This window comes from Erpetoichthys calabaricus, chromosome 17 (assembly GCF_900747795.2).
Source record: "Erpetoichthys calabaricus chromosome 17, fErpCal1.3, whole genome shotgun sequence".
In the NCBI taxonomy this organism is placed as follows: domain Eukaryota; kingdom Metazoa; phylum Chordata; class Cladistia; order Polypteriformes; family Polypteridae; genus Erpetoichthys; species Erpetoichthys calabaricus.
The window spans coordinates 33006318-33032676 of NC_041410.2; the positions used below are offsets into that span (position 1 = coordinate 33006318).

General features: G+C 38.3%; 1 protein-coding gene across 3 annotated transcripts in view; it reads right to left on the minus strand.

Annotated features, from left to right (window-relative positions):
- Nucleotides 1-26359, minus strand: part of bcam (basal cell adhesion molecule (Lutheran blood group)) — a 117605-nt gene that overhangs the window by 5876 nt on the left and 85370 nt on the right. The window contains exons 2-16 of one of the 3 annotated variants that reach the window (XM_028822867.2): nucleotides 25062-25189; nucleotides 24162-24378; nucleotides 20133-20203; nucleotides 19928-20024; nucleotides 17722-17904; nucleotides 17222-17346; nucleotides 16922-17075; nucleotides 16403-16518; nucleotides 16079-16220; nucleotides 15842-15969; nucleotides 15038-15179; nucleotides 13645-13668; nucleotides 10257-10277; nucleotides 2754-2898; nucleotides 2544-2658 (exon numbers count right to left, since the gene is read on the minus strand). In XM_028822867.2, coding sequence (XP_028678700.1) covers nucleotides 2544-2658; nucleotides 2754-2898; nucleotides 10257-10277; nucleotides 13645-13668; nucleotides 15038-15179; nucleotides 15842-15969; nucleotides 16079-16220; nucleotides 16403-16518; nucleotides 16922-17075; nucleotides 17222-17346; nucleotides 17722-17904; nucleotides 19928-20024; nucleotides 20133-20203; nucleotides 24162-24378; nucleotides 25062-25189 — 1808 coding nt within the window. The remainder of the gene's footprint in view (nucleotides 1-2543; nucleotides 2659-2753; nucleotides 2899-10256; nucleotides 10278-13644; nucleotides 13669-15037; nucleotides 15180-15841; nucleotides 15970-16078; nucleotides 16221-16402; nucleotides 16519-16921; nucleotides 17076-17221; nucleotides 17347-17721; nucleotides 17905-19927; nucleotides 20025-20132; nucleotides 20204-24161; nucleotides 24379-25061; nucleotides 25190-26359) is intronic. The other 2 variants (XM_051920594.1, XM_028822868.2) reach the window with 2 other exon arrangements.

Here is a 26359-nt window from a genome sequence, read left to right on the forward strand (position 1 = left end):
AGTGTATTCATATGTTTTTTCAGTATTTCATATGGCAGAGAAACGGTGAGCACTGCTTTATGGAACATTTGCTCATAGCTCCAAAACAACTCCTTACTGCTCTCTGGACCTTTTCTGTAAATTGTTAACAAAAGGTCTGCTTGGACTTTACTTTTTATGACAAAGGAGTCTCAGGCTAAAGTTGCATTTCCTCCCTATTGGATTGAAAATCTGCAACCCTGTCTTTAAGAAATGTCACTTAATTTTCTGATAATAAATAATGTATTCTTCTGTAGGTCTTCTAAACACTCCAGGTGAACTTCAGAGTCATGTATGTCAGAGGCCATGGTGCCAGCATTGAGCACAAGGCTGGAATCAACTCTAAAGAAGGTGTCAGTCTATCATAGGGCAAAGTCATGTATGCATCCACTCACTCATTCATACTAGTCCAGGATTTTATCTAACTTGCATGTCTTTGAAAGTAGGAAGAAAATGACATGAGGAGTACTGCAACCTCCAAACAGGTAGTAACTGAGCCAGCGATTCCAGGTCTCCTGGAGTTGTATAGCAGTAGTGCTGGTGGCCACATCACAACCGGGTTATCCAGGTTATCTTTTTGCTCAATACAAAAATACAATTTCATATTATTTTGCTTTAGTCAAGTGCATAGTGATTATTACTTGACTATACTGGATTACCTCAAGAAAAACTCAGACAGACTGAGGGAGAACATTAAACTCCATGCAACCAGTGAACAGGCTGGCATCCTAACCCAGGCTCATCATCCACACCATAGTCAAACCTTTTAGGTTTAAGCTTTTCCACAGAGGTTATAACTGACCCCACTATTACTTGTAATGTTAATCTGTCATTAACTTCAACATTTTATTCACCAAATACAAAAAGTACCAGCATTGTCAGGTTATATTTGTAAAATGGGTGAAGGTAAGAAAAAAATATTTAAGTATTTTTTAAATTTTGACCCTTTTGTTAATGCTGGCTGAAATGCTAGCATCCCTTTCATCATCTACACTATCTCTCTGCTCTTGTGAGTCAAGAATTTGTTGTTTTCTTGAATGATTGGATTCCATACATATAGTAAATTCTTGCTGGGTTGGAACAATTGATGCTACTTCTTTGAACAGATGTTTAATCCCACATTAATAAACTAAATGACTTATTGAATAATTAATCTGACAATCTCTGGGCTACTCCATAGCAGTGGGAGCCAAGGTTCACAGTAGTAGTGGGGGGATTGAGACTAGCAGACCTTGCTACTGTTGAGCACCCATTGTGATATTCTATAATATTATAAAGATGATTTAAAATTGGTTCATTCAACAATGATTTAAAATAGCTATAAATCACAATGCTGTATTGATATCAAATCCTAAAATTATAAGTGCCTTATCATAAAATGGAGTTGATTAAATGTCTGCCATTAAGAAACTTAAAAGTTACTAATGCCGTCCTCAGCTGTTCTCTTTTTATCAGATTTTGAACAATGACTCTGCATGCACTAAAAATCATGCTTCATTGTTTTTAATTGTAAAGTTTTGCGTTAATAAAAAGTGTTGTGTCGTCAGTTCATTTCAGAGTGATAGTCACTAATATACAGTGCAATGAAATTCCTACCTGCACGTTTGAAGAACACGGATCAGACTGTTCTTGTCCATCAGTCTGAATATCATTCTGTTAGTTAGGTATAATATCCAACCATCCATCCACTTTTCTAAACCCACTTATAAAATAAAATTACAAAATAACTGGTAGTGGTAAGTGAAAGTGCTCAGTTTCCTTTTGCGTACACTTTTGTGAAATTAGTACTAAACTTTGTTTGTTGTATGTATGATTCGCGACAGCAGCTAATCAAAACGTTTTTTTTTTTTTTAGTTGTTTGTTTATTGTGTGATTCAAAGAAAGTAATATTGCTCCTTAAGGATTTATCAACACTGTATACCCCTTTTGGAACTTCAACATGGCTAAAAACAACTCATGATGAGACAAAATTACATACTCTTAGACAAAAGCTGTAATCTAGCAAGACAATTAAATTCATATCCAAATTAGAAGACAAGACAGACAGTCGAGACGACAGTGAGAAGACAGTGCTCTTACTGCAGTCATAGATCAGATCCTGCTTTGAGCGGTACAAAATGTTATGCACACTAATAAAGATGTCATCCCATCAGCCCCATTGCTTTCCTACTGCCTGATGGGAATGGTAGTCCCTACTTCAGCACTGATTTTTGGGTTGATCACCTTCTTTCCAACCCCTTCCCCGGATACAACATATAGCTTATATTTTAAATTGCAACATACAAGCAAAAAGTCGGGAAAATTGGTTCAGCCATTTTTGCATGATTGGCGAAACAAACAGACAGACAGACAAACAAACAACTTATGATTTTATTTATATAGATTTAGATCTGCTCAGAGATGTAGTGGCAGTTAAGCCAACTACGGAAGGAACGTGAAAAGAAGCCGCACCAATGTCCCCCAAAGAAGAAGTGAAGCCTGTCTAAATTTATTTGAGATCATCTTAGAATGTTGTTAACTCTGACCTCATCTCCCACTTGCCGGCGGCCTCTGTTGGCATTCAGAAGTCCTGCTTGTTCATTGGGGTTTCCTGCTTTCATCTCTACCACAATCTCATCTGTGTTGGCCTCTGAGTTTGAACTTATGCAAACAGAAGACATTACATTACAACATGGAGGTGCCCATTCTTCCTATTCCTGAAATGAAGCAAACTGTTCAATGCAGGGTTAACTTACATGACTTTCTTTTCCTTTCTGCCGCAAGGCAATTTTCCTTTTTTCTGTAGGAAGTATAAAAATCCAACGAGAATCAGCAATAGGAGGACACAGACAACCACAGCAATGACAGCAGTACTGCTTCCTCCTTGCTCCTGACGGTCCGCTAAAAGAGAGAAGCACAGAAAGACAGAATACACGTTATTAACATTGTTTACTTAGTGGCATAGGAAGACTTGCCTCAGAGGCAGAACCTGGACCCAAAGAATGCACTAATGATAAGGAGGAGAAAAGCTGCCTACAATAAAAGAAAGAGATGTCTGTGTGGAGGCTAGGGATTCCTAGCATCTGGTCTAATAAAAAATGTTGTCAAGGGATGTACGCCACAATAGTACAGTAGTTGACTGAAGTCAAGCAAGAACTGTCCTAGGTCTATAACCTGATTGGGGTGCCATTAGGCTACAGAATCCTCATAGGAGAAACTGAATGAATTCACCAAGTGAATATTTTGAACATCAAGAGATTTAAGCTAACAGTTGGAACGGACCCAAAGATAAATGCATGAACAGAACTTATGGAGTTACAAAGAGTCCCTGAGCCCTGCCAACTGTCAGCTATACAGGTGTTCTTTGCTAGGTGGCAGCAGGAAGAAAATGCCGACATCCAGAAATGCACTGCAAAGGACTCATCTCCCATTCTCATGTCCAGGTGTCCAGGGCTCTAATACTGAATGCTGGAGATGACACCAAACAAGGACTGGTAGTGTTTGTTAAGAGGTGAATGAGTTGTTTTATGTGATATTGAGTACATGTGGAGAGCTTTTTTGTGGCTTAAAATAAGTAACGTGACTGATTGCAGCTCCTGTTTATTTGAAATAAATATGTAAATATTTTAAACTAGCTACTTTACCTTACAGGTAATAGAATACATTTAAAAATATCTGGTATTTGATAGAGTCACCTCCTATGCCTCCTGTGTCTCAGCCTGTCTTGCTTGGCACTTCCTCTCTCAATCATGTTCTCATAAAGCCTGTTTCTCAGACTCTATTAATAATTTTGAGGTGCTTTGCTTATCTCTTGTCCTCTTTTTGATTCCCACCAAAGGTACATGGTTCCCCATTACCTGCTGTGAGAACCTTATTTGAGTTCTTGTGAGTACTTCCCATCTTTGATCTCAGCATTCCTCCTACACATTTTCTCAGTATCTTTTTGTGTGTCAACTTCTCCTACCTGGTCCTTCCTGTCTAGACTGTGTCTGACTGAGCAACCAAAGTGAAACTGACCAATCAGACCAAAGCCAAACTGACCAATGAGATTGCTTGGAGGGATCAAACACACATACAGACAGTAATGTTTTTTATATACTGTATGGCACAGCATCTGATCCAGTCAGAGTATCTGGATGTGCAACTATCAAAAAAGTGCAGATGACTCAAAATGCAGTAGCATGTCTGGTGTTCAACCAGCCAAGTTGGGTGCATGTTACTCTTCTATTCTGGTCGCTATATTGCGTCCCTATAGCAACATGTATTAAGTTCAAATCCTTGATGCTTGCCAAAAGAACAGTCAAAAGGGTCCGCACCTATGTATATGTAGGCACTTGTGAGGTCCTATGGTCCTTCTTGCTGGCTTAGGTCTGCTAATGGATGGAGTCTGCTAATACCTCCTTAGTGTGCATCAAATTTCAATCCAGACTCTTTTCTCCTATCTGGTGGAATGAGCTGCCCACCTAAATCCAAAACACTGACTCCCTCACTGTCTTTAAGAAGAGCCTCGTTCTGTGAATATCTGTTAAACTGATGATGGCTTTGATAGGTTATTATAACTGAGGAACAACAAACTAGTCTTGCATTATTTAGTTTGGTTTAAATCTCATCACTTGTGATGATCCATTTTGTAACCTTATCCTGTAGCACTTGTTTCAAAACAGCCTCACAAATTGATGATAATTGAATATGTTTGGCCTCTTTTATAAAGCGCTTTGGATGAAAGTGAAAGATAAGTAAGAAATAAATGTAAAATATAAATGCATGCATACTTGACCTTTAGGGGTGTAAAGTTGACTCCAAAACCCACACTAACCAAAAAGATGGCCAAGTCAACACAAAAAGGTGTGATTTTTTTAACAATATGTAAACACACATGAGGTAGGACCACAATGAAGTAATGGAACAAAAAATATAACAATAGGGAAATAAAGAAAACTACAGTCACGCTAGGCCTTCCTAAAGACCATTCCTATCTCTCAACTTTACCTTTAAAAGACAAAAGAAAACCATACCCTTTCCTAGCTTCCATTCTTTCTCTGCACCACACTGGCTCTTCCTGATCCTGCCAAGTGAATCCTCACCACTCACTCCACTCCCACCTCTGACGTCTTCTCATCAATGGCCAGAAGATTCTTTTAAATCTCTCACATGGACTATTTATGCCTTGAGTCATCTCCTGGGTAAGGAATGCCCCATAGAACTCTTGGGACAAACCATGAAGAATTTCCCTTAGTGGCTCCAGGCATCCATGCAGTCCTGAACTCCAACCTGCTGTACATTTTAATGCCTAGGAAACCCTGAAGAAGTCTGACATGTAAAGTGGGCAGTGGAGTCATCAATATCTTAGGGGACTATTAGACTATTATCGATTGCCACTAGGATCATTTTCTTATTATATTAATCCCAGAACATATGATTACTTGGGATCCCTCCAGTGTTTACCTGCCTAAAGTCACTGCCAGGGTGTGCTGTGAAGGGACAATATACAACTCACTCAACTCCAGTCCAGACCATGCCCAACTTTACAATAATATATCATATTAACATATATATATATATATATACATTCACGGCATTCGAAGTCTGTGTCACAATCTGATTGTATGGGTGGTTACCTATCAGGTAACGCTTGTGGATGGCCAGCAATCTGCTAACATCTGCCACGGTGCCCTCAGTTTGTGAGGAGCAGATCATAGAATGGTTGAAATAGTTTACTGTCAAATAAATTCCCGAGAGGGAGTGCAGTGGAGTGTGTACGCCTGATGAGCCCAGAATGAGGGCGAAACACGTGTCGATATATATATATATATATATATATATATATATATATATATATATATATATATATATATATATATATATTATATTATATAGTGCACCATATTTTCAATTCCTTGTTTCATAGTCTGGAATTTTTGTAAGGATTTCTGTGTGCTGGAGGACAGCAAGATGCTTTTTCACAGACAAAGTTATCTAGGATATTATTTGATTTTATTTCTATATACACTTTTCTTAAAGGACAGATTAAAAAAAATTAAAACCAATAAATAGAAATGATTTGACAACGAAGGGAAATTCAAAAAGAAGGCGAGGATATAGCAATAACAACACTGAATTCTCAAAACTTAATTGCAAGTTGAAAATGAAAGTAAAGTCATGTAGCCATAAGCCTGCAATGTAGAGACTCACTGTATCTAACTTAAATGAAAAAAAAATAGTATCATAACAAGTCTCTTGTGAACTTTTTAAAAGAGCAGGGGAAATGCAGAAGAGGATGGCTAAATACAATATTACAGTTTATTAACATAAGCAATGTTCACTTTAATAGCTGTTCTATGTGTAATGAAAATATAAAGAAAGATTAAACAGAAGAAGACAGGAAATCCCTAACACATTCAAGTATGATTAAAAGCAACAATAATGAGAAGATAATTACTACCGGATAGATGAACTTTTCTGTAACTTGGAATAATTATGGATCAAGGGAATCACATCCATGTGATGTAAACCTTAAATACAGAGTCTCGGTGCTGACTATTAATGCCCTTAATGCCTTATATAAATAAAGCATCCTGGCACATTTAAGTACACCAGCAGCATGAAGAATAAGGAATGCACTCAAGATGCCTCTGGGGAAACGTTATTGAACTGGTAGGTGCAGCATTCATTCTGAATTATCTGGTTCTAAAATATCAGATCTAGCACATAAGCCATCTATTTAATGTTATTCTTAATTGAAAGGCATGCAATTCAATTGGCATCTTAACTCCTAGAGGCACAGGTATTGGACATCTGGCACTGCCCTACATTTTTCTAGCTCAGAGCTTTTATACTTCCAGACTTGCTAAAACAGCAACTTTTAAGTAATTGCCACAAAATATGACGAGAAATTATATTTTTATTACTTTGTATTAGTCAATACATTATCTGTGAAATCACCACAGAAACTACAGTTGGTAATAAAAGAAAGATTAAGAGGTTGTGAAATGTTGAAGAAATAATCTAAACTACCCTTTTGACACATCGATAATATTCCTTCAGAATGTTCATTGTTAGACACTCAACTAACTAAAAACTCCCCACACAAAGCTGGATTTCAAGTTTTTAGCTTAGGGTGTCGATATCAAACCAATCTCAAAGTGAACTTGTGCAGAAAAGCATAAGACAGGTGTACGGAGGGGCCTGGACATGTAGAGAGGTCTGAATTCCCACTGAACTCCAGCAGGACCAGACTCAATTTTCTGCAACACCAGGACTTCAATTTGACAGTAGTGAGAAGATGCAGTTTTGCACTCTTTAGAATGAGTGTGAACTTTGAGTCACACATGCCAACTCTACTGATCATACATTCAGATGGCTGTTAACTTTGTCATGTCATGTCATTTTCTAACTCGATTAACCAGCTCATCGAAAGGAATTATTTTTATTGCTATTATTATTTTTTTAAATTGCCTGTTGATGTGCAATTTGATTTCTCAGGCTCTTTTTGCATTTATAAGTTGTTGCTGAATAGCATGTGGCTTTGATTAGTCTTCTGAACTGACACCTGAGTCGATCCGTCATGTGGGCTTTTCTTTAAACAAACCCTGTGCCAGAAATAAGTTACCTTCCAAAATATTCTCCTGTCGTACATGGATGAGACAAAACGTTTAGCTTTCCTGTTTGTTTACTCAGTGTAAGTAATTATCAAGACAAAATCTCAGACACGTTTTTATAAATGCCAGCCAGACCGCTGTTTTACATCTCAAAAAGAGGACATCCCCAGGAAAAAGAGGACATTACCTTTGATGTATTAATTTATTTATTATTTTTTGAAAAGGTTAGCAATAGATCAACTCTGATTGTATTGTGAAAAAGAAAAAAACAATCAGCTTAACTTGCATCTGTGTGAGTTATATATTTGTTGCCATTATAGATTCTTTTAAGAATCCCCTTAAGCTGTGTGCCCAGTTCAAGAGCTTTTTAAAGGGGAAAATGGGAATGCGGTCAGGAGTGGAAAATAAACCTTTAGCAGACAAAGGGAATTGTGGGCGGAAATGGGATGAAATTTTGTCTGGAGCAGCCGGGACTGGGATGAAATTAAAATCAGTACTGTGCACACCTCTATAGCTACTGCTATTACACTTTTACAAGTTTATGTATCATACTGTTTAAATATATGTCTTGGTTGGCTAGTTTCAGCTAAGGCTACATCCACACTACTATATTTTCATTTAAAAATTGCAAACACTGGTCTTCGTTTTTGCCTTTCGTCCACACTAACCAAGAGTTTTTAACCCCTGAAAACAGAGACTTTTGAAAATGCTCTTCAGAGGAGTTTATTTCAGAAAATGCCGGCTCGGCGTTGCAGTGTAGATGGGTGAAAACATCCGGTTTTAAAAACACAGACTCTTAATCACTCTCTAATTTGTTCATGCTTAATCCGTAGCCTATCCCTGACTGGATCCTATTCATTACTTTGTCTCATTTCCTGACTGGTCACCCTTCATAGTTCAGCAGAGGAGTTGCTTTCCATGGCCTTTTGTGTTGCTTGCTTGTATGTATTATCACACACGTGCACATGGGAGGCAGTCAAAGGGCTTAATAGAGGGTAAGATGTCAGTTCGAGGGTTGACAAAGTGCACTGATCTCTCTTCTTCCTCTTCTACAGATCCACAGAAGGGAAACCCATGTAAACCAGCACCAACTTCCATCCTCCTGTCCAGACCACGCCCTCCTACTGATCTCACTTCCGCCATTCCCCACAGAGACACAACTCTCCCTCTAAAACAACTAAAAAAGCCCACACCTTCCTTCCTCAGTTAGTCTATTTGGGACTCAGTCCTTTATCATTACTCTACGTGACTGTTTTGTTATTGCCTGTGTGGAATATGGTCGGCCGTTCATTCTGGCCAATACCTCCAAGTTGCCAGGTGCAGCCGTCACTGCAACATAAAGGTGCCCCGAGTTCCAGCAGGGAATCATGGACAGTGGAGTTTTTCATCACAACCCTGCTGGATACCATGGGAACCTCCAGGGGACGCTGCAGGAAGGTCCAGAGACTTTTGTTTCACCTATAACCCGGAAGTGCATCTTAGTCACGGCGACAAGAGCGAAATAACACTCTTCCGGGTTGAAGAAAAGGAGCTTTTATCTGACTCAGAAGTGTTTACGGTCACATGGACAGAGAGAGAGAAACGCTTCCGGGTCAGGGACTATATAAAGGACTGTGAGAGACCAGAGCGTTGAGCTGAGCTGGGTGGAAGGGTGGCAACGCATCTGGGAGTGGAGGATTGTGATTATTGATTTATTAAGTATTGTGGAGTGGAGGGTGCTTTGTGCACATTTATTATTATGATAAATAACATTTTGGATTTTTATCTGATGTCTGGAACAAGGGTTCAAGAGGACAATAGTGCCTCTATCTGTTATACCTGTTATTATGTAGGGTGGAAACCCAAAACTTTTTCTCTCTCCTGTCTTTTCATTACAGCATGTAAATTGTGTTTTGAACATTTTGACTGTTGTATACATTTGCAAAAGACAAATAATTTACTGGTTGCTACAGCTTTATAAATCCTGTGGCCAGCGGTGTCACCATTCCTTCAAGAATTTTTCCACCAATATGCACAAGCCCAGTGTAGGCAAACATCTATGTCATATACATTTTCAGTCATTTTAGTGTGGGTGAAAATACTTTTGTAACTGATGTAAAAACTCTACTATGAATAGAGACAATTTTCATTTAAAAAAATGATATTTAAATGTAATCGTAGTAGTGTAGACATAGCCTAAGTCTAAGGCCTATGTTCTCTAGGGTTTCATATCTGTGCTAGGTCCTACATATTCAAAATGCAACTGCCTTTGAACAAATGCATTAGCTTGTTATGAAATGCAGTTTATGAAGCACAAGGCTGAGAACTACAACTGCTTTCTTGCTTTATATGACATTTGTTCATTGATAAGATAGACAGTCTTTCCAGTTTGCAACATGTTGTTTCCAACTAAAACCGTCAACATTGTAAGACTACCATATTTGCTAGCCATTGTCCTGTCACTATAGCCAGATTACAAAAACATTCTGAACAGCTAATGTGGTTCCTCTTTATCTGTCAAAGAAACACCATCAAGTTGAACATGCACCTTTCCTGCAGCCTAAAATTTACAATCCTGAGGGAGGATGACAATAAAACAGCGAAGGGGGAAACAAGTCACTTTAATTTTTTTGATCACCCCAACTGTTGCACCCTGAAGTGCAGAAAAATGTCCATACAAACCTGTTGTGAAGATTGGGCCCACTGTATGCAGCATGCAAGAAGGAGGGACAAGCAGACAGAAGGACAGGTTAAAAGAATACAGAATAAGGTTGTAAATGTCAAAGCAAAGGAGAAAGGTCAGCGTATTTAGTAAAAGGGCTTCAACAAGCAGCAGCATGCAGTGGGATAAAACAAGCCATTCTGAATCTGTGCCGTGCTAGTAATATCTGGCTGAATAGTAGCAAAATGTTTTTATCAATAAAATCATTACAAGCAAAAAGACTATGAGTTGTTACATTGGCAAGAACAGTATTCAAATAACTTATGGTGCAGGTTTAGGATGATATAATCCATGGCTTTGCTAATGTAATGCTTCTGAAAGGGAGAAAATTAATTCCTCCTCATTAATGAGTGCCTTTACATGCACACACATAACCGGGTTAAGGTGAATAACCCAGTTATGGCAGAAACCTGGTTTCTTAAAAATCCGCCTTTACATGGACAAGTAATCTTCTGGAGTTCTCCCTTCTCAAAATGCTTCAATGTCATTAAACTGTGCAATAAAGAGTTAAACATCATCATCAGCCACCGTGAAGCTGAAAATAACCATGAAGCCTGTGATAATTTTCTTGTGTTTTGTAAATAAGTTTGGTCAAATTGACGCTTTATCTATATCGGAATGCATGTAGCACACTCTTTTCTACTCAGCTGTGCAACTGAGCTCTACTAAAGACCGGTGGTATGTGTGCTTCTTGCAACAATAATAATCACACAGGTATTTTTACTTCATTAAGCTAAGTATTGTGTTAGGCTACTCGTTACTTTAAAGGGTAAACAGACTATGTAACACACATTACTTTTAACCTGTTATCCTACTGCTCTTGAGATTGTGTTGCTGGGTTTAGCTCTTTACATTCAGCTCAACATAAATTCAGCCAGGAAAAGGAGAAATGCAATCAATCGAAAATTCATCCACCCATCCATTATCCAACTAACTATATCCTAACTACAGGGTCACATGGGTCTGCTGGAGCCAATCCCAGCCAACACAGGGTGCAAGGCAGGAAACAAACCCTGGGCAGGGGGCCAGCCCACCGCAGGACACACACACACACACACCAGGGCCAATTTAGGATCGCCAATGCACCTAATCTGCATGTCTTTGGACTGTGGTTAGGAAACCGGAGCACCCAGAGGAAACCCACACAGACACGGGGAGAACATGCAAACTCCACGCATGGAGCGAACCCTGGTCTCCTAAATGCGAGGCAGCAGCGCTACCCACTGCCGCCCTCAATCGAATATTTGCCTGTGGAAATTTTTTTTGTGGAGACTTCTACCTGTAGCTGAGGAAAGTGTGTGTGAAGCAAACACATGCACAGGCTGCTGGAGTGCAACAGACATCCATCCATCCATCCATCCTCTTCCGCTTATCCGAGGTCGGGTCGCGGGGGCAGCAGCTTGAGCAGAGATACCCAGACTTCCCTCTCCCCGGCCACTTCTTCTAGGTCTTCTGGGAGAATCCTGAGTCGTTCGCAGGCCAGCCGGGAAACATAGTCCCTCCAGCGTGTCCTGGGTCTTCCCCGGGGCCTCCTCCTGGTTAGATGTGCCCGGAACACCTCACCAGGGAGGCGTCCAGGAGGCATCCTGATCAGATGCCCGAGCCACCTCATCTGACTCCTCTCGATGCGGATGAGCAGCGGCTCTACTCTGAGCCCCTCCCAGATGACTGAGCTTCTCACCCTATCTTTCAGGGAGAGCCCAGTCACCCTGCGGAGGTAACTCATTTCAGCCGCTTGTATTCGCGATCTCGTTCTTTCTATCACTACCCATATCTCATGACCATAGGTGAGGTTAGGAGCGTAGATCGACTAGTAAATTGAGAGCTTTGCCTTACGGCTCAGCTCCTTTTTCACAACGACAGACCGATGCAGAGCCCGCATCACTACAACAGACATTTGCAGGTGATAAAACTTTTACCAGTAACTCGGATAAGGGTTTACATGGCCTCATAATCAGGTTATTTTCAGAGAAATCTACTTCTGTTAACCCAGTTTTAGGCCAATAACTGGTATAAGGGTTCACATGACATTTAAGAAATCAGGTTTCTGTGAATAATTGGGTTATTAAAGTGCATGTGAACGCGCCTAGTAACTTTATGTTAAATTACAATATATAACAATCCACAGAGATATTTGCATTAAATCCTATCTACAAAACATTGCTTCTACTTCAGATTATTCAATACCAAAAACAAAATAATCTCGTAACATTATATTCATTAGTTTGTTCATTTTTTCCACGTTCTCTCATTTACTTTATCTAACATTATGGTTTACTTATTACTTCTGTTATTATTATTCACATAATTTGCTTAATCAATCTAAAATGTAAGTGATAACTTTAAAATACTCTATAACAATCCTCCATAAATTAACCATAAATTTTCATTTTCATTCTGACACTTCAACAATGGCATTATGCTAAGGACACTGACTTTCTGTGTCGTGCTAGCTAGATTAGTTGCTTTTCAAATTTAACTCAAAGAATTAAGCAAAACTTCTAAAAATAACTTCACTACAGTATTACTGAGAATATAATGTTCAAGCAAGTAGAAAGTTTAATTTTTTTTAACCTGTAAAGGAGATAATAAATAAATTGTTTACTCAAAGCCTGTTTCTAATCTGATTGAGGCACACAGAATCAACTTTCCAAAGTGCGCCTCTATAGGCTCACATCTCATTGGCCCAATGACTGAATTTAAAGCCCTATAAGCCAATCAAAAAATACCCTGCACACAGGCTCGTAGCAATTTTTTTAGATAAACACTTTTTATCCCTAAATATGACATGATTCTCACACTTGAGCACAAATTATTATTTTTAACTTTCTTAAATTATTGAATGTTGACCCTGGCACATAAAGATTAAAAAGATATAAGGAAACTACTAAACCTGTCTACCTACACAGTAAATTCATAATTGATCTGGGATTTAAACCTACGTATTTTGCGTTATTGTGTTTCACTAAAAAGCAGAAGCTATTCAGCCCTTTCAAACTAGTGTATATGTTTGTTCAGCACACCGTGCGACAACAACTATTTTTAAAATACCGAAGTAGTACACATACAACTATGTATTAAACCCACTCCAATTATATGTAAGAATCTGCTGTGCAAGTGAAAGGCTGACTCACACTAAGTATTAACACAATAACTGTTTATATATACCAAAATTACCAATGTTCCCTAACACTCTGTGTCCTCTAAACACATACAGCAACATGTTGTAATGTTTCAGCCAGAGTATCCTACTTGTTTAAATTGGCCACCTCCATTTCCACCAGACCTTGAACTACAGCTGGACAGCCCTAAGATACATGAATTTTGCAGTTTGCAATCAATCCTCACCTTCGTCTTTAGGCTTTGTGGATTCTGAAAGAAGGAAAAAAGAAAAAAAATATGATACAAAGAATATTAGGTTTAAAGACCTCTGACTTATATACTTCTAATTTTATAAAGAATTATAATTATCAGTTATAATGATTATCTTTCCATCTATTTCAAGATTGAGCTAACTGCTATTTTCTCTAAGATTAGGTGCTCTTCCACCACAGGAATGTTTTTTTTTCAAATGCCAATGAATTGCTGTATGATATAAGCCCTGGGCCACTAGTGGCCCCCTGGCCACTTTTGTGCATTACGTTCCCACCACACAACAGGAACTGTGACCTTTATGCAAAATATGTGACATGGAAAGAAAAATGATTCGGTGCAAAGTGAGGCATGTTTGGGAGTTTACAGGTAAACTTCCATTCATTTCTTGGACATGCTCGTGGACCCCCTCCCTGCTACTTATTGCTTCAATGCCATATATGGTGGGAGGCAGCTATAAAGCATGATGCAGTGCGAAATGCGGTGCTCCATCATAACTCTCCAAAGTCCAAAGTACTAACAGGTTTGTAAGATGGCGCCAGTGCTTTTGGTCAACCAATCAGCATAATTCATCACCCAAGCCTCACCCACGATAGCTTCTTGTTGAAGGAAAAGCACATATTCTGGAGCAGTAGCTAACTAGCAAAGTTACCAGGAACTGCAAATGGCCTGAGTTCCTGCAGAGGAAAAGTTCCTGATTTTCTAAAAAGTCCCTGGTTCCTGAAAAAAGTTCTTGAAGTTGGAAAGAGCCTAATAACGCAAACCTGTCTCACCACTTACTTCCTCATTTATATTAGGAAGACTAGTAAAAACATGAGCAGGGCAGTGTGGTATTCAAGAAGAAGCACATCATAAATGTTTAGATTTAATTTTGGCTTATTAAGCATGTCATAAACCCTGTATGTGCTACAATTGTATGTACAAATGTTTATTTTTTGTCTGTCTCTTACTTCAGAAGCTGGTTTACTGCTTACCTATAAGAGCAAAGTGGCAAATGTAAGCAGAGAAGCTTGCTACATTCCTATAATAATAATAATAATAATAATAATAATAATAATAATAATAATAATGGGTCATTTATATAGTGCCTTATGCCTAACCCAGTCATTACAAAACTAAATGACAAATATGTAAAGTGAATACTTTGATATATTTTACTTGATGTTTAGTCAATTTGGTACACATTGGTCATGCAGACCACCTTCTATACAGTAATCATCATATTATTTAAAGATTTCTTTGCTACTGGACAGAGGAGTTAGCGTGACAGTATTGTATTGTCATGGCTACACTACAACTATGCATGGTTTCTCAGCTCATTTAAAATGGTATGATTCTAAAGACTGATGAGATGAAAGGTAATACTAACCATCATCTGGTACTACCATGAAGGTTCTGCTAGATGCGCCATATTCATTTCTTGCTTCACAAGTGACACCATTCTTCAGAACTTCTTTAGTTGCTGCTAGTTTCATGTGGCTGGTTACACGGTGTCCATCAATTCTTAGAGACTAGAAACAATAAAAGATATAATCTTGATATTACTGCCACTATAAGACAGTCGATAGCTGCTCAGAAAAGACACTGATAGAATTATGTTGCAAAGCTGACATTATTGGAGAAAATGCATGTGATTAAAAAGAAAAACAAGAAAGAAGGCAATTAAGTGACATCAACTATTTTTCAATCAAATAAACAGCACTCGGCTCAGAAAGGAGAAAGTCAGATCAAAGGTTTGGTGATGTTTTAGGTATAATTATTTTAAGATCATTAAGACAATGCTCTTTCTAAAGAAGTCAAGGTAGGGACTACAGACAAGTGGAAACACTGCTGGGCACAGGGCAGGAAAGTGTAATGGATATGGCACCAGGAGCATCACTGAGCTCTCTCAAACTCACACCCACACAGGGCCAATTTAACATGCCCAACTGGCCAAAAACGTACGCTCTTGAGAATGTGGAAGAAACCAGGACTCTGGATCCTTAATGCAGCAGCACTAACCACCACAATACCACATTGTCTTATTGAATAAAGCAGATGTTCCTAAAAATACCACTCTTTTGTATCAAATAGTGATTGTGTTCTAAAAGTGTGGTCAAAAAAGAATTCAACACCATATCGTTTAATGTCTGGCACAATCAAGCATCACTTATCAGATGTCATAGAAGCTGACCTGTTCTCCAGTGTGGTTCCAGGAAATCTGAGGTGCTGGGTGACCTTCTGCTGAACAAGATAAGCTCACCATGCTGCCTTCTTTTGATACACTCACAGATGTATCACCTGACAACACTATTGGCTTACCTATAATTACAAGACAAGAATGAGGGAGTCCAACATTGACAGATAGATAGTGGTGATACAAAAGTTGGAATAAGCTCCTGAAAAAGACCAGCAAGGCCCCAACACTCACCATAGACAGAGACGTTGACACTCGCTTCCTTCATCAGTCCTGGGATGGACTGTACACTTGCAACACATTTGTATTTCCCAGCTAAGGCAAATGAAACATCCTTTAGGGCTAGAGTGCCTGAATGAGAAACGACCTGCTTACCCTGTAAAAGAGAGATAGAATATTACCAATAGCTAGAATCCAGATCAACATGACTGGAGCTTCACTAACTCTTATGTTTATGGATATGGGCACTGACATTTTTTAGATTTGTAGACTGCAATAATCTTCTTAATCAGCACACAATTGACTTTTTCCCTAACCAATACAGGTGAGCCACACTACCTTTTTCCACATTAGCATAGGCTCTACTGAGCCGCTAGTGTTGCAGTTGAGTGTTAAATCTTTTCCATATTGTACTGAATGATGACCAGCTGGTTTGATGGTGACTGGATCAAGGTCTGAAAACAAAACAGAATCATTGTATTCAGCAACATCGCACAATCACCGGGATAATATTTCATTCCCGCTCTTCTAGAAATTTGTTTAAGAACCACACTTGATAGAATTTGGCTTTAAGAGATGCACTATCCAGCCAGAGAATCAAATATGTCTGACTAGATTACAGACAGAGAGGAAATGATTAGACCAATCCTGCACAGATGTAATCAAAGCATAGCAGCATTGACCATAGCCTCATCGAGAACCTGGCCATGCCATTTACAGACAACCAAACTACATTTAAGGAACAGTAATCCAACATTAACCAGAAAAGGGTGAGATGAAAAACAGGAAAACAACTAGTGGAGTCCAGTAAATATCCTTTTTTTTCAAAGTGGAGGAGTAAATGGAAATAATGCTCACAGTTTACAAAAATCTCCAATTGTTTCTTCAGATTCACTTCTTCAGGTGAATCAAAATCCAGTGCCTCACAAACGTATGTGCCACTGTCAGCCCGGGACACCGATCTCAGTGTAAAATTTCCAGAGTTACTTTCCTTCTCCACAGTGTTCTCTCCCTAAACAATACACAGTGACATAAAATGTGTGAGAAACTCACAGGTAAACATCAGAACTTTAATTCTTCATTAAATCAGGTTTCCCCCCTATTCTTTCTCTTTTTTAAGCCATTCACAATTTTAGTAATCACACATGCATCGCTCACCTCTAATTTTAAAAAGTCAAATTCTGGTGTTGGGTTGCCATCTGACACACACCTCATTGTAACATCATCACCTTCTTTAATCGGCAGCGGACTCACCACATCAAAAGTCACCACCTCAGTGTAATCTAAATGACGAGAAGTTCAAAACACTTGTTTGCTTCATGAATCTCGACTTGTAGAACAACACTTTCTCTTTAAAACAAACAATGTACATGTACTGTAAAGCTGGGTGGCATGCACGTTTTACAGTTTTGGGAGCTAAAGCAAAATCATTCAGCCGTGCAAAGTAGCAGGAAATACTTCATTATGAAACAAACCAGTCACATATTTTCCTATTTTGGCATTTAGCACCAGAGAGGGGCTTAAAATGAAATTATAGTTGAACAAAGGAGTCTTTTACTAAGATAGAAATGTTGACTCATTAGACCACCTCTGGCTTTATTGGTGTCTTCTTCCCACCCAGACTTGTCCATCTAGTCAGTCTCAACACACATACTCACAGTGAACAGTCAACTTGAATTTCTCAGAGTTCTTAATTTCTGATTTCCCATTCGGCATGGTGTACTGGACCTGGCAGTGATACTGGGAATCTTTATCCTTCTTGTTGATCTTTAGGTACAGGATACTGGAAACTGAGTACATGCCAGATGCCTCTTTAACCACACGAGAAGCCATGTACATCACTGTAAGGAGAATATAATATTAGAGCATGTGCTATAAATCTGTGCCTGTATTTATCAAGTAGCTCAGAATTACTCCTTGGAATTGTACTGAATGTCTGACTAGGATACCTCAAAGTAGGACATGAGAAGCAGTTATGAAACATCCTACACCCACTCCACATGAGGAGTAAGAGTTCACATTTAAAATGAATAATGTCACAATTTCACTGCACCCCATGGCACAAAATGGCACTCATGATGGTGCTTTGTAATTTACTGATGCTAATGCTAACACTGCAATACAAAGGTAATAATCATCATCATCATCATCATCACAATAATAATAATATTCAAAGCAGTAGGTGAAGAAGAAGAATAAGGAAAATATAATAAGGTAGGAAATTGCATCCATGACCACCTGTGTGGTGATTCAGTGATATTATTTGTGTTTCACATATGCATGCTCATTTCACACTTGGGGAAATCATCTTTACGTGCACGCCGTCAATAACACCAACAATGCAGCTTGCTTTAACATTACCTAATGTGGAATTATAAGGAAATGTGTAAATCTCACATGTTGTAAGGACATTTAAAGTTTGGTGAAAATTCTAAAAATGGTTGGTTGTGAAACACCTAAGTCATCACATATTGCAAAGCTACATTTTCCCTGTGGCCAAAAAACATGACATTACCAACACTAGCATGTCTGCTGATGGCGCATGGCTTTTTCCATGCAGCTGGAGAGTTCACGTGACATACAAGATTTGTTGTGAATTCATTTCTGTTTCTGTTAAATCGATATCTTTTCACAAGTTTGCTGATTCTAAAACATTCCGTCTTTCCCGGGATGTGTGCGCTAATCTCTGTCTGAACGCCATCTTCTGGCAGCTCCTTGTGTGTTAGAATAAGGTCACAAGCTCTCTTAAATCCTGGTGAAGCTAGGCTTCATAAATTAGGAAAACTGATAAAAGGACTAACAGAAGGACTAAATTTGTACCAATCTCAGGTTTTTGAGCCAGTTAGGACCATTTTCTTTCTTTGAGATTCTTGATAAATATAAGCGCTGGTCTCAAAATCAACAAAGAGGAAATTTGTTTTAAATGAAAATTCTGCATACTGTAAAAGAACTTCTGCCAGTGACCACTCCCAGCATGTAATTGACAGAAATGCTAGCCCAGTTTACACTTGGTGCTACTGCTTCTTTTCTGAGTACATGGCCTAGGACAACACTGTTTTTATTGGCATAAATTTGTTAAATATCACAAAAGTAGAAAATTTTAAATAAACAGTTAACATTAAACAGTCAAGTCTGTTTATTAAAAATGCTTCAATTCCAGTATTTCTGCTGTAATAATATGCCATTAATATGCACCATCTTTACATTCCCAGTGGTAATTGTTATTCTGAATCTGCATTTTATTTCACCTTTCATTATGAAAACCTTCTCTAAAGAAATGCATGTGATTTAAACAACACACCATAAAAACATAATGTGGATCAAGTGAATTCAGAAAAAGATTCAATGATATGATGGTCAGGTAAGGCGATATAAAATAGAGCCTAGGGTGTTAAACCCTAAAGCACAAGATTGTCGATTCAGTGCTTGCCCTTGATTCACTGTGTGACACTGAGCAAGTCATTTAACCTGCCTGTGCTCTATCTATAAAATCTAAAGTATATTGAAGTAGTTGTAATATATTCTGATCTTGTAAGCTACCTTGGGTAAAAGAGTCTGTCAGATATACAATCATAAAAACGAAGCAAGTGGCTAGAAAACACAAAGTGAGTCTGAAGTGCCATTTGAATCAACGATCTTGTGGTTTAATCTCTGGCTCCTCAGTCTGAAGTATACAGATCCCAGAGGTTATAGTCACAGTTTTTAGGATGCTTGCTGCATAGCATTTTCCTTCCTGTAGTCTGTGTGCACTTCTATGCTACCCCATTTTATCACTGTGTCCTATTTTCTTGGCATGCAAAGCAGTGAGCTATTCCTTATTTTCTCATGAAACATGCTCGCTTGTTGTACTTCTGTAATACTTACCATCATTTCTTTCTGTTACTTCTTCTAGCATATTAGAATCCTTAAACCAAATTATTTTTGGAGCTGGATATCCGTTTTTGCTGGTGCACGTGCCAACCTGAGTTACAAAAGGATAAAAATAAAAAATAAATAAGTGCCACATATGTCCAGTGCTATCACTTGGATTTATGTAATGCAGCTTTCTTGCTGCCAATTCCTGCAGTACCTCGGACACAGTGTCTTCGGTAACCGAGATGCTCTGTGTCTGGGGGGTCACTTCGGGCGCCTCTGGAGCATCTTAAAAACAGAAACAATTATTTTTTCAGATAATTATCTAAATTAAATAAATAAATACATACAATTATAAAAAGAAAACTACTTTAGGAAATGAAGACAGCTGCCTAAGGATAAAGGAAAGCAAACTAAAAATGGATCAGTTTAAAACATAAGCCAGTGAGCAGCTAGCTGTACATCATCTGAGTTACAGAAGGGCAGTAAGCATGACTCTTACCTTACACAATGCACCTGGATTATTACAAATTTGCACTAAAGGGGAACAGTTGAGTTTAATCTATGTTTCAATGTTAAAAAGTATTCTCTTTATGTGGAAGTTTTGAAAAAATGATGCTGCCAATTTTAAATGAATTGCCAAAGAAGAGCAAACTGGTGACATCCTGGAATTTTGAAATCTTGTCCAAGACCAAATACTGGACCAGTGACATCACCTGTCTGCTTTTATCTGCCAATTTACATAAACATGGCTGCATCATTCACACCATGATTTTTTTAAAGCTCCCACATGAAAGAGTACTTTTTGCTAGTAATGTTATGATATACAGTAGTTATGACACAGCTTTTTTGTTGCATTATAGTGAGCTTTTCTCTTGCTCACATTCGGTCTTGAACTAAGCAGAATTCAATTTCCTTAACTTTCTTTCATTTAAAATTCATTATAGTTTAATTAGTTTTGCATTTTTTGACACCATTTTGTTTATTTTGTGAGTGGATAGTACCATGTTGTTAAGCAACTGCCCCAGAAGCACACTAAAAGTGACATCATCAGCATGACGATTTTAAGGCCATGCAATGCACTTTCTCATTATCTGAGTAAAAACAAAGAGGCTGGCAGCTATTCTTTAGACTGTGTTGTTGGCAAAGAAGCACTTGCTAACAAAATATTGAGTAAAATTTGAAGTATTAATTTTTGGCTTGACATCTATGTGTTTGACTTTTGACTTCCGACTGTTCATTTGTAAATCTGAAGTACTGGTTTTTGCCTTGATAACTGTGTGTTTCATTGTTTGGTTACGACTCTTCACTTGTGTTGTGTTTCTTTTCTTACCTTCTGGTGCCATTCTAAATTATTTTCTGCCTCACTCATTCTGGCAGAACAATTAAAAGATAAAATACTATGACTGTACCCCTTTAATTAAAACATTCTTTTTACATCCTACTGAATCCAGTCCAGGATTCCCATAACATTTGGTGCTAGACAGGAAGCAGAGTTTCAAGGCAGAGTAATTAAAAATGACATCAAGATGAATACCAAGGCATACCAGTCTCCCACAAGTTAAAAGAACAAAATCATCAGGGTGCTTAAATGCTACTTACGCACTTAAAATGAGCACCATTTAAAAGGAATATCTATTAGTTGGGTTTGTCTTTTACTTGAACTATCAACATCAACAAGCAGCAGCATTAGTACACAACTGTATAGTAAAAATAATACAACTGTTTAGTAATTGATTTTTAAAACTGAAATATAAAGGCAACAAAAACAGAATTACTATCAGCAGTTGGATTAGCAATATACTGACATCTTTATAATAAAATGAATTGCTGCACTTCTGCTAAAAACATCATAGTCATAATTTCTTTTTCTGCTTTATGAGACGATTATCTTATTTTATCAGTTCATTAATTTGTTCTTAGTGCTAAAAATATCAGCATTAAACTGTCGAGTCAGTGTGACGGCCTTAAGTTTCAGTTCTGCTGCTGATCACACATAGCTCTAGTATCAGAGTACCATAAGAATTCTGTTCACTTTAATTTGTACATGACACAGATGCAGCCACTGAGGAAGATGGGAAACTATCCTCTTCCTCATCAAGGCAAACAACTGTATATACTCAATCATCTACCTCACTTGAACCATTCTGTGTTATTTTGCCACGGCAGTGTCAATACATAATTGGAAATACCCACATGCTGTAAACTCAGGAGGCAGCAACAGTATAAGAAGGCACATGGAAAAGAAGGAAGCAGTGACAAGAAAGAAAAAGTTCCAAACTCATTGAGGGCACATGGAGAATGATGCTCAAATTAATGCAACTCTCCGGGAATACTGCTTGGCAAAGGAGAACAGTGAGAGTGCACAATGGAGCTGGTCAGCTGAAATATCTATAACAAAAGTGTGGCCTGCAGCCAAATAAAAATGCTGTTCTGCCGTCTAAACAAGCCTCGGGTAATTGTCTGCTGTGAGACAACAGACGTCTGCCATTGATATGTTTATTATTTTTTAGCATCTAAGTGTTGATGATTTAACTGGTATGGCAGTTAAAACATATATACTGTAATCGAAGTGTACAATTTAACCCTTCCTATGTCATTTTTCCTTTGTGCACTATGGCAAGCTATTATTTTCAAGTAACTTAAATGAAAATATTTTTCCTAAGTCAATCACAGTTTTTTATCTGTGGATTTTGTTTCAGTGTGTTGCTGAGTACACACAGATAAAATGTAAGACGATTTTTAAAAAGGCTGTTACAATTGATTACTGTTTTGGATCAGTGTATTTGGGGCATATGACTGACAAACTGACAGACGCCCATTCTGCTGCTCTGTGGATTAGTATTTTCATATTCTGGGCTACCAGGATGTTCTTTTTAAGACAGTATTTATGAAGCTGGCAGTCACTGGTCACTTTTCATTTATTTTTACAGTGTTTTGACAGTGGCACTCAGCTGAGTAATTGTTTTATCAATAGCTCTTGCCAAGCTGGAATGGGAAATCTGAGAGCCAATCAGAATTCTTCAACAGTGTGCATAATTAGTTAAAGTTATAAGTAATACATTTATGGAATCTGAAATTTAAAAAATAACAAATAATGAAACAAAAATTGATCTAAAATGCATTAAAACAATGCGTGAGGCTTTCCAATATTTCTACATTTAGAATGATGAGATAAAATGTGTAGCTGGATGCTGGATTGTGCTAACACCAAGCACTGCCCTAATCCTGCTCTCTAATCACTTTTGACTAAACGCAGATGTGTCTGCGTATCTTTGCCAACAGTAAACTGTCAATCAAAATCACAGTGAATCAAAGTGGTCCGGGGAAGAGAAAGGCTGAAACTGTAGAAGAAACAAAGGAAAATGGACCTGACACCTCACCAGCAGGAATGCACTACAGCAAACAAAAGCATTTAATTAAAGAGCTGTGTGAACCATCAGTTGAAAGAATCTGCCTTTTAATTCTCTTGAACTCTGATGGAATCACATAACCATAATTAAATGTGTATTAAGTTGTGCAAACTTGATAATGAATGAAAATTACATTGGGCATGTTTCAAACTCCAGAATAAGGTGAACAAAGATGACTGTTAAAAATCATGTTACAAATTAGACAGTACATTTGCCACACTGGAGAGAGATACCATGGGAAGCAAAAACATATGCCATCTTCAGGCATCACTTCTTCATAAACCATTTGCGCTCCTTTCCATCACTTTCTCAGCAGAAACATAAATTTCTACCTACGCCACACTATTCCTGGCCTACTACAATAATTATAACCTGAAAGGGTACATGTATACAGCACCATGCTATCTTAAAACTAACCGACAAGAGTTACTAAGTGCTGCAACATTTACTATCAGCTATGGCCGGATTAAGAATCTGAAAGGCCCATGGGTGACTTAGCTCCATAACAGAAAGTTGATCATACTTTTAGTAATACAGCATACACTCTTGTTTATGGCGTGAGACTCAACTGTCTCATAAGCTGTCCACCTTGGTCATTTTACTCCACAGAAACCCCATTGTTTCAATAAGCCTATTGGAGAAAAGGCCCCTAGCTTTCATGTACACCCAGAACAACCTGATGGTTAATCCTCCCCTGCTTTCACAGATACCCCTCAGCATCCTTCACTCTTAAATGACACTTCGGTCCATTCATTGTTCTGAGTCCCCTGTTCTCTGTTGCATAAAAACTGTAGTACGGTGATCCTGAAACAGTGGCCATCCAATGCACTCACTGAAAACTCTGAGGTTGGATATTCCTTCTCCGCTCCCAGCAATGCCTGCTGTGACCTGACAATAGAAGGTTCGCTCATCTGTCAGCTCAACTGGGCTGATGACAAGGGAGGAGTCTTTATCGACGCTGATGCGCTCGGACATCTCAGTGTTCTTGTCCACGCCAGCCTGCTTCTCATTCCTGTAGGCAATTCTAATCCTTTCATTGCTACGATCCACCTGTGGGGAAGACAGGAAATACCTGAGTATTATGTGTATGTGGTCTGATCATAACTTCAAGGAAATCACTGTGACCCACAATTACTTGATAATGCATATATGCATTATAATAAATATGGAATATTCAGTCTGGTTATTCTTACATAACACTACCAAATTACACAAAACATCCACTATGTTTATGGCTACATAATATGCTGTATATATTTTAGTGTCCAACATACATGTTGTTTCAGTGTTGACAATACAAGTCCAGTCAATTTTATCATTTTGACTGTTTGTTATGGTTTCACCGGCCCACCATTTTCAAACACATGGTTTGCTCACAATCTATCCCAGCAGCATCTAGTGCAAGGCAGAGTACTAATCCATGGCTGGGCACTTACATACATTCATACACTCTCACTCATACAGATATAAATCTTTGGGATTTACATGGAAAATCCAAGGGAAAAAAACAAACAGACACAGTGCCAGCTTTGTTTGGGCAGTAGAATATTTATTGCTTTTTGCTGATCTTTCATGTGTACATTAATGGCTTCAACCATTGACTCTCTTTCTGCAGGTGTTAATTTGACATTTACACAGTTTCATCAGGAATAGCTTGTTGACAGGTAAATCCATATGAGAACACAGATAGTACAACCCAAAACAATTTGTATCAGGAATCCATGTGTACTTACAATGAACCACTCAACAAGAGCTTCGCCTGCTTGGCCATTAGTTGTGAAGGTGCAGGGGATAGAGAATGGCTTGCCCACTTCAGCTTCCTGAGTTGACGGTACGGACACCAACACGGCAGCAAAAGCACCTGCAGAGATGCAAGGACACCATGAGATGCATTAATCTTTTCAAGTTATTTGATGAGCAGACATCACCATCAAACACATAATGGACTAAATAATAAATAATGATACAGTACTGAAAGCTTTGAAATTTATGTGACGCAAAACACTAATTTACGACATCATGACATGTGTTATGTTGCTTTCACCCCAACAACTAGAAGAAAACTGATGGTTTTATACTGGAAAAGCAAAACAGGAAATGGGTCCAAAACAGAAAAGTCTGATATGTCAGTCTGGCCCAAGGATAAGAAAGGTTTTCTATTCACAGAATTCTAAACTCATCATCAGTGTAGATCGGCAGAATTTGCAATAGTGCTTTCGTATCGAATATGCGGAAAATATTTTCCAGAAAATTTACTATGCCGCTGGCTCAGACAAACTTTTTTTCACAGCGACCCATGATGTTTTGTGAGGTCAACGTGACAGAGAGGTAGCAACCACTGTTGGATGGGACAGCCCCCGAAGTATATAACGCCGATCCTAGTAGTGGACTAAAAATTAGTAGAAAACTTGCAAATACATTTAATGAAAAAACACACAGAAAAGGAGACTGTAAATATATCAGTGTATTTGAGTTTTAAAGATAATGTCTTTTACGTGGAGTTGAATGTGACCTGTTTGTAATATGAGAACCAACACCTTTAATAGTATTACCCAGAGTGCTGTGCAGTGATGCAAACTAAAGAACCCACATGCTTTAGTGTTGAGCTTATTTGGCAACAGTGGCAGTAAAAAGTAAAAGTGTCATTAAAAAAAATCAAACTGTAATTTTCAGTTCAAGAGAGGTGGGTACTTGCTATCAGTTCTGTGGAGGGAAGCCTTAGCAAAATCATGCCACTATCTGCAGGAAATTTTACTGTTCTGGTATTGAATAATGTTAATTTTATCTCAGGGTGGCAGATAGCACAGTGGTCTGCCATACTGCCTTACAGTTCAGCTTACATTTTTGGCCACAATAATCCTAGCCATTAGGTACACTTAAAAGTTTATTGCACTATTATAATCTACTCAAAACTGGTTCAGTTTCTCCTTCCCCATTGACTTCAAGGCATTTTGATGAGCTTGGTGAAGTTCCCAAATATTTCCCGAACTTGAGGCAAAGTGAATTCAGCGGGGTATGCTCATCACTACTC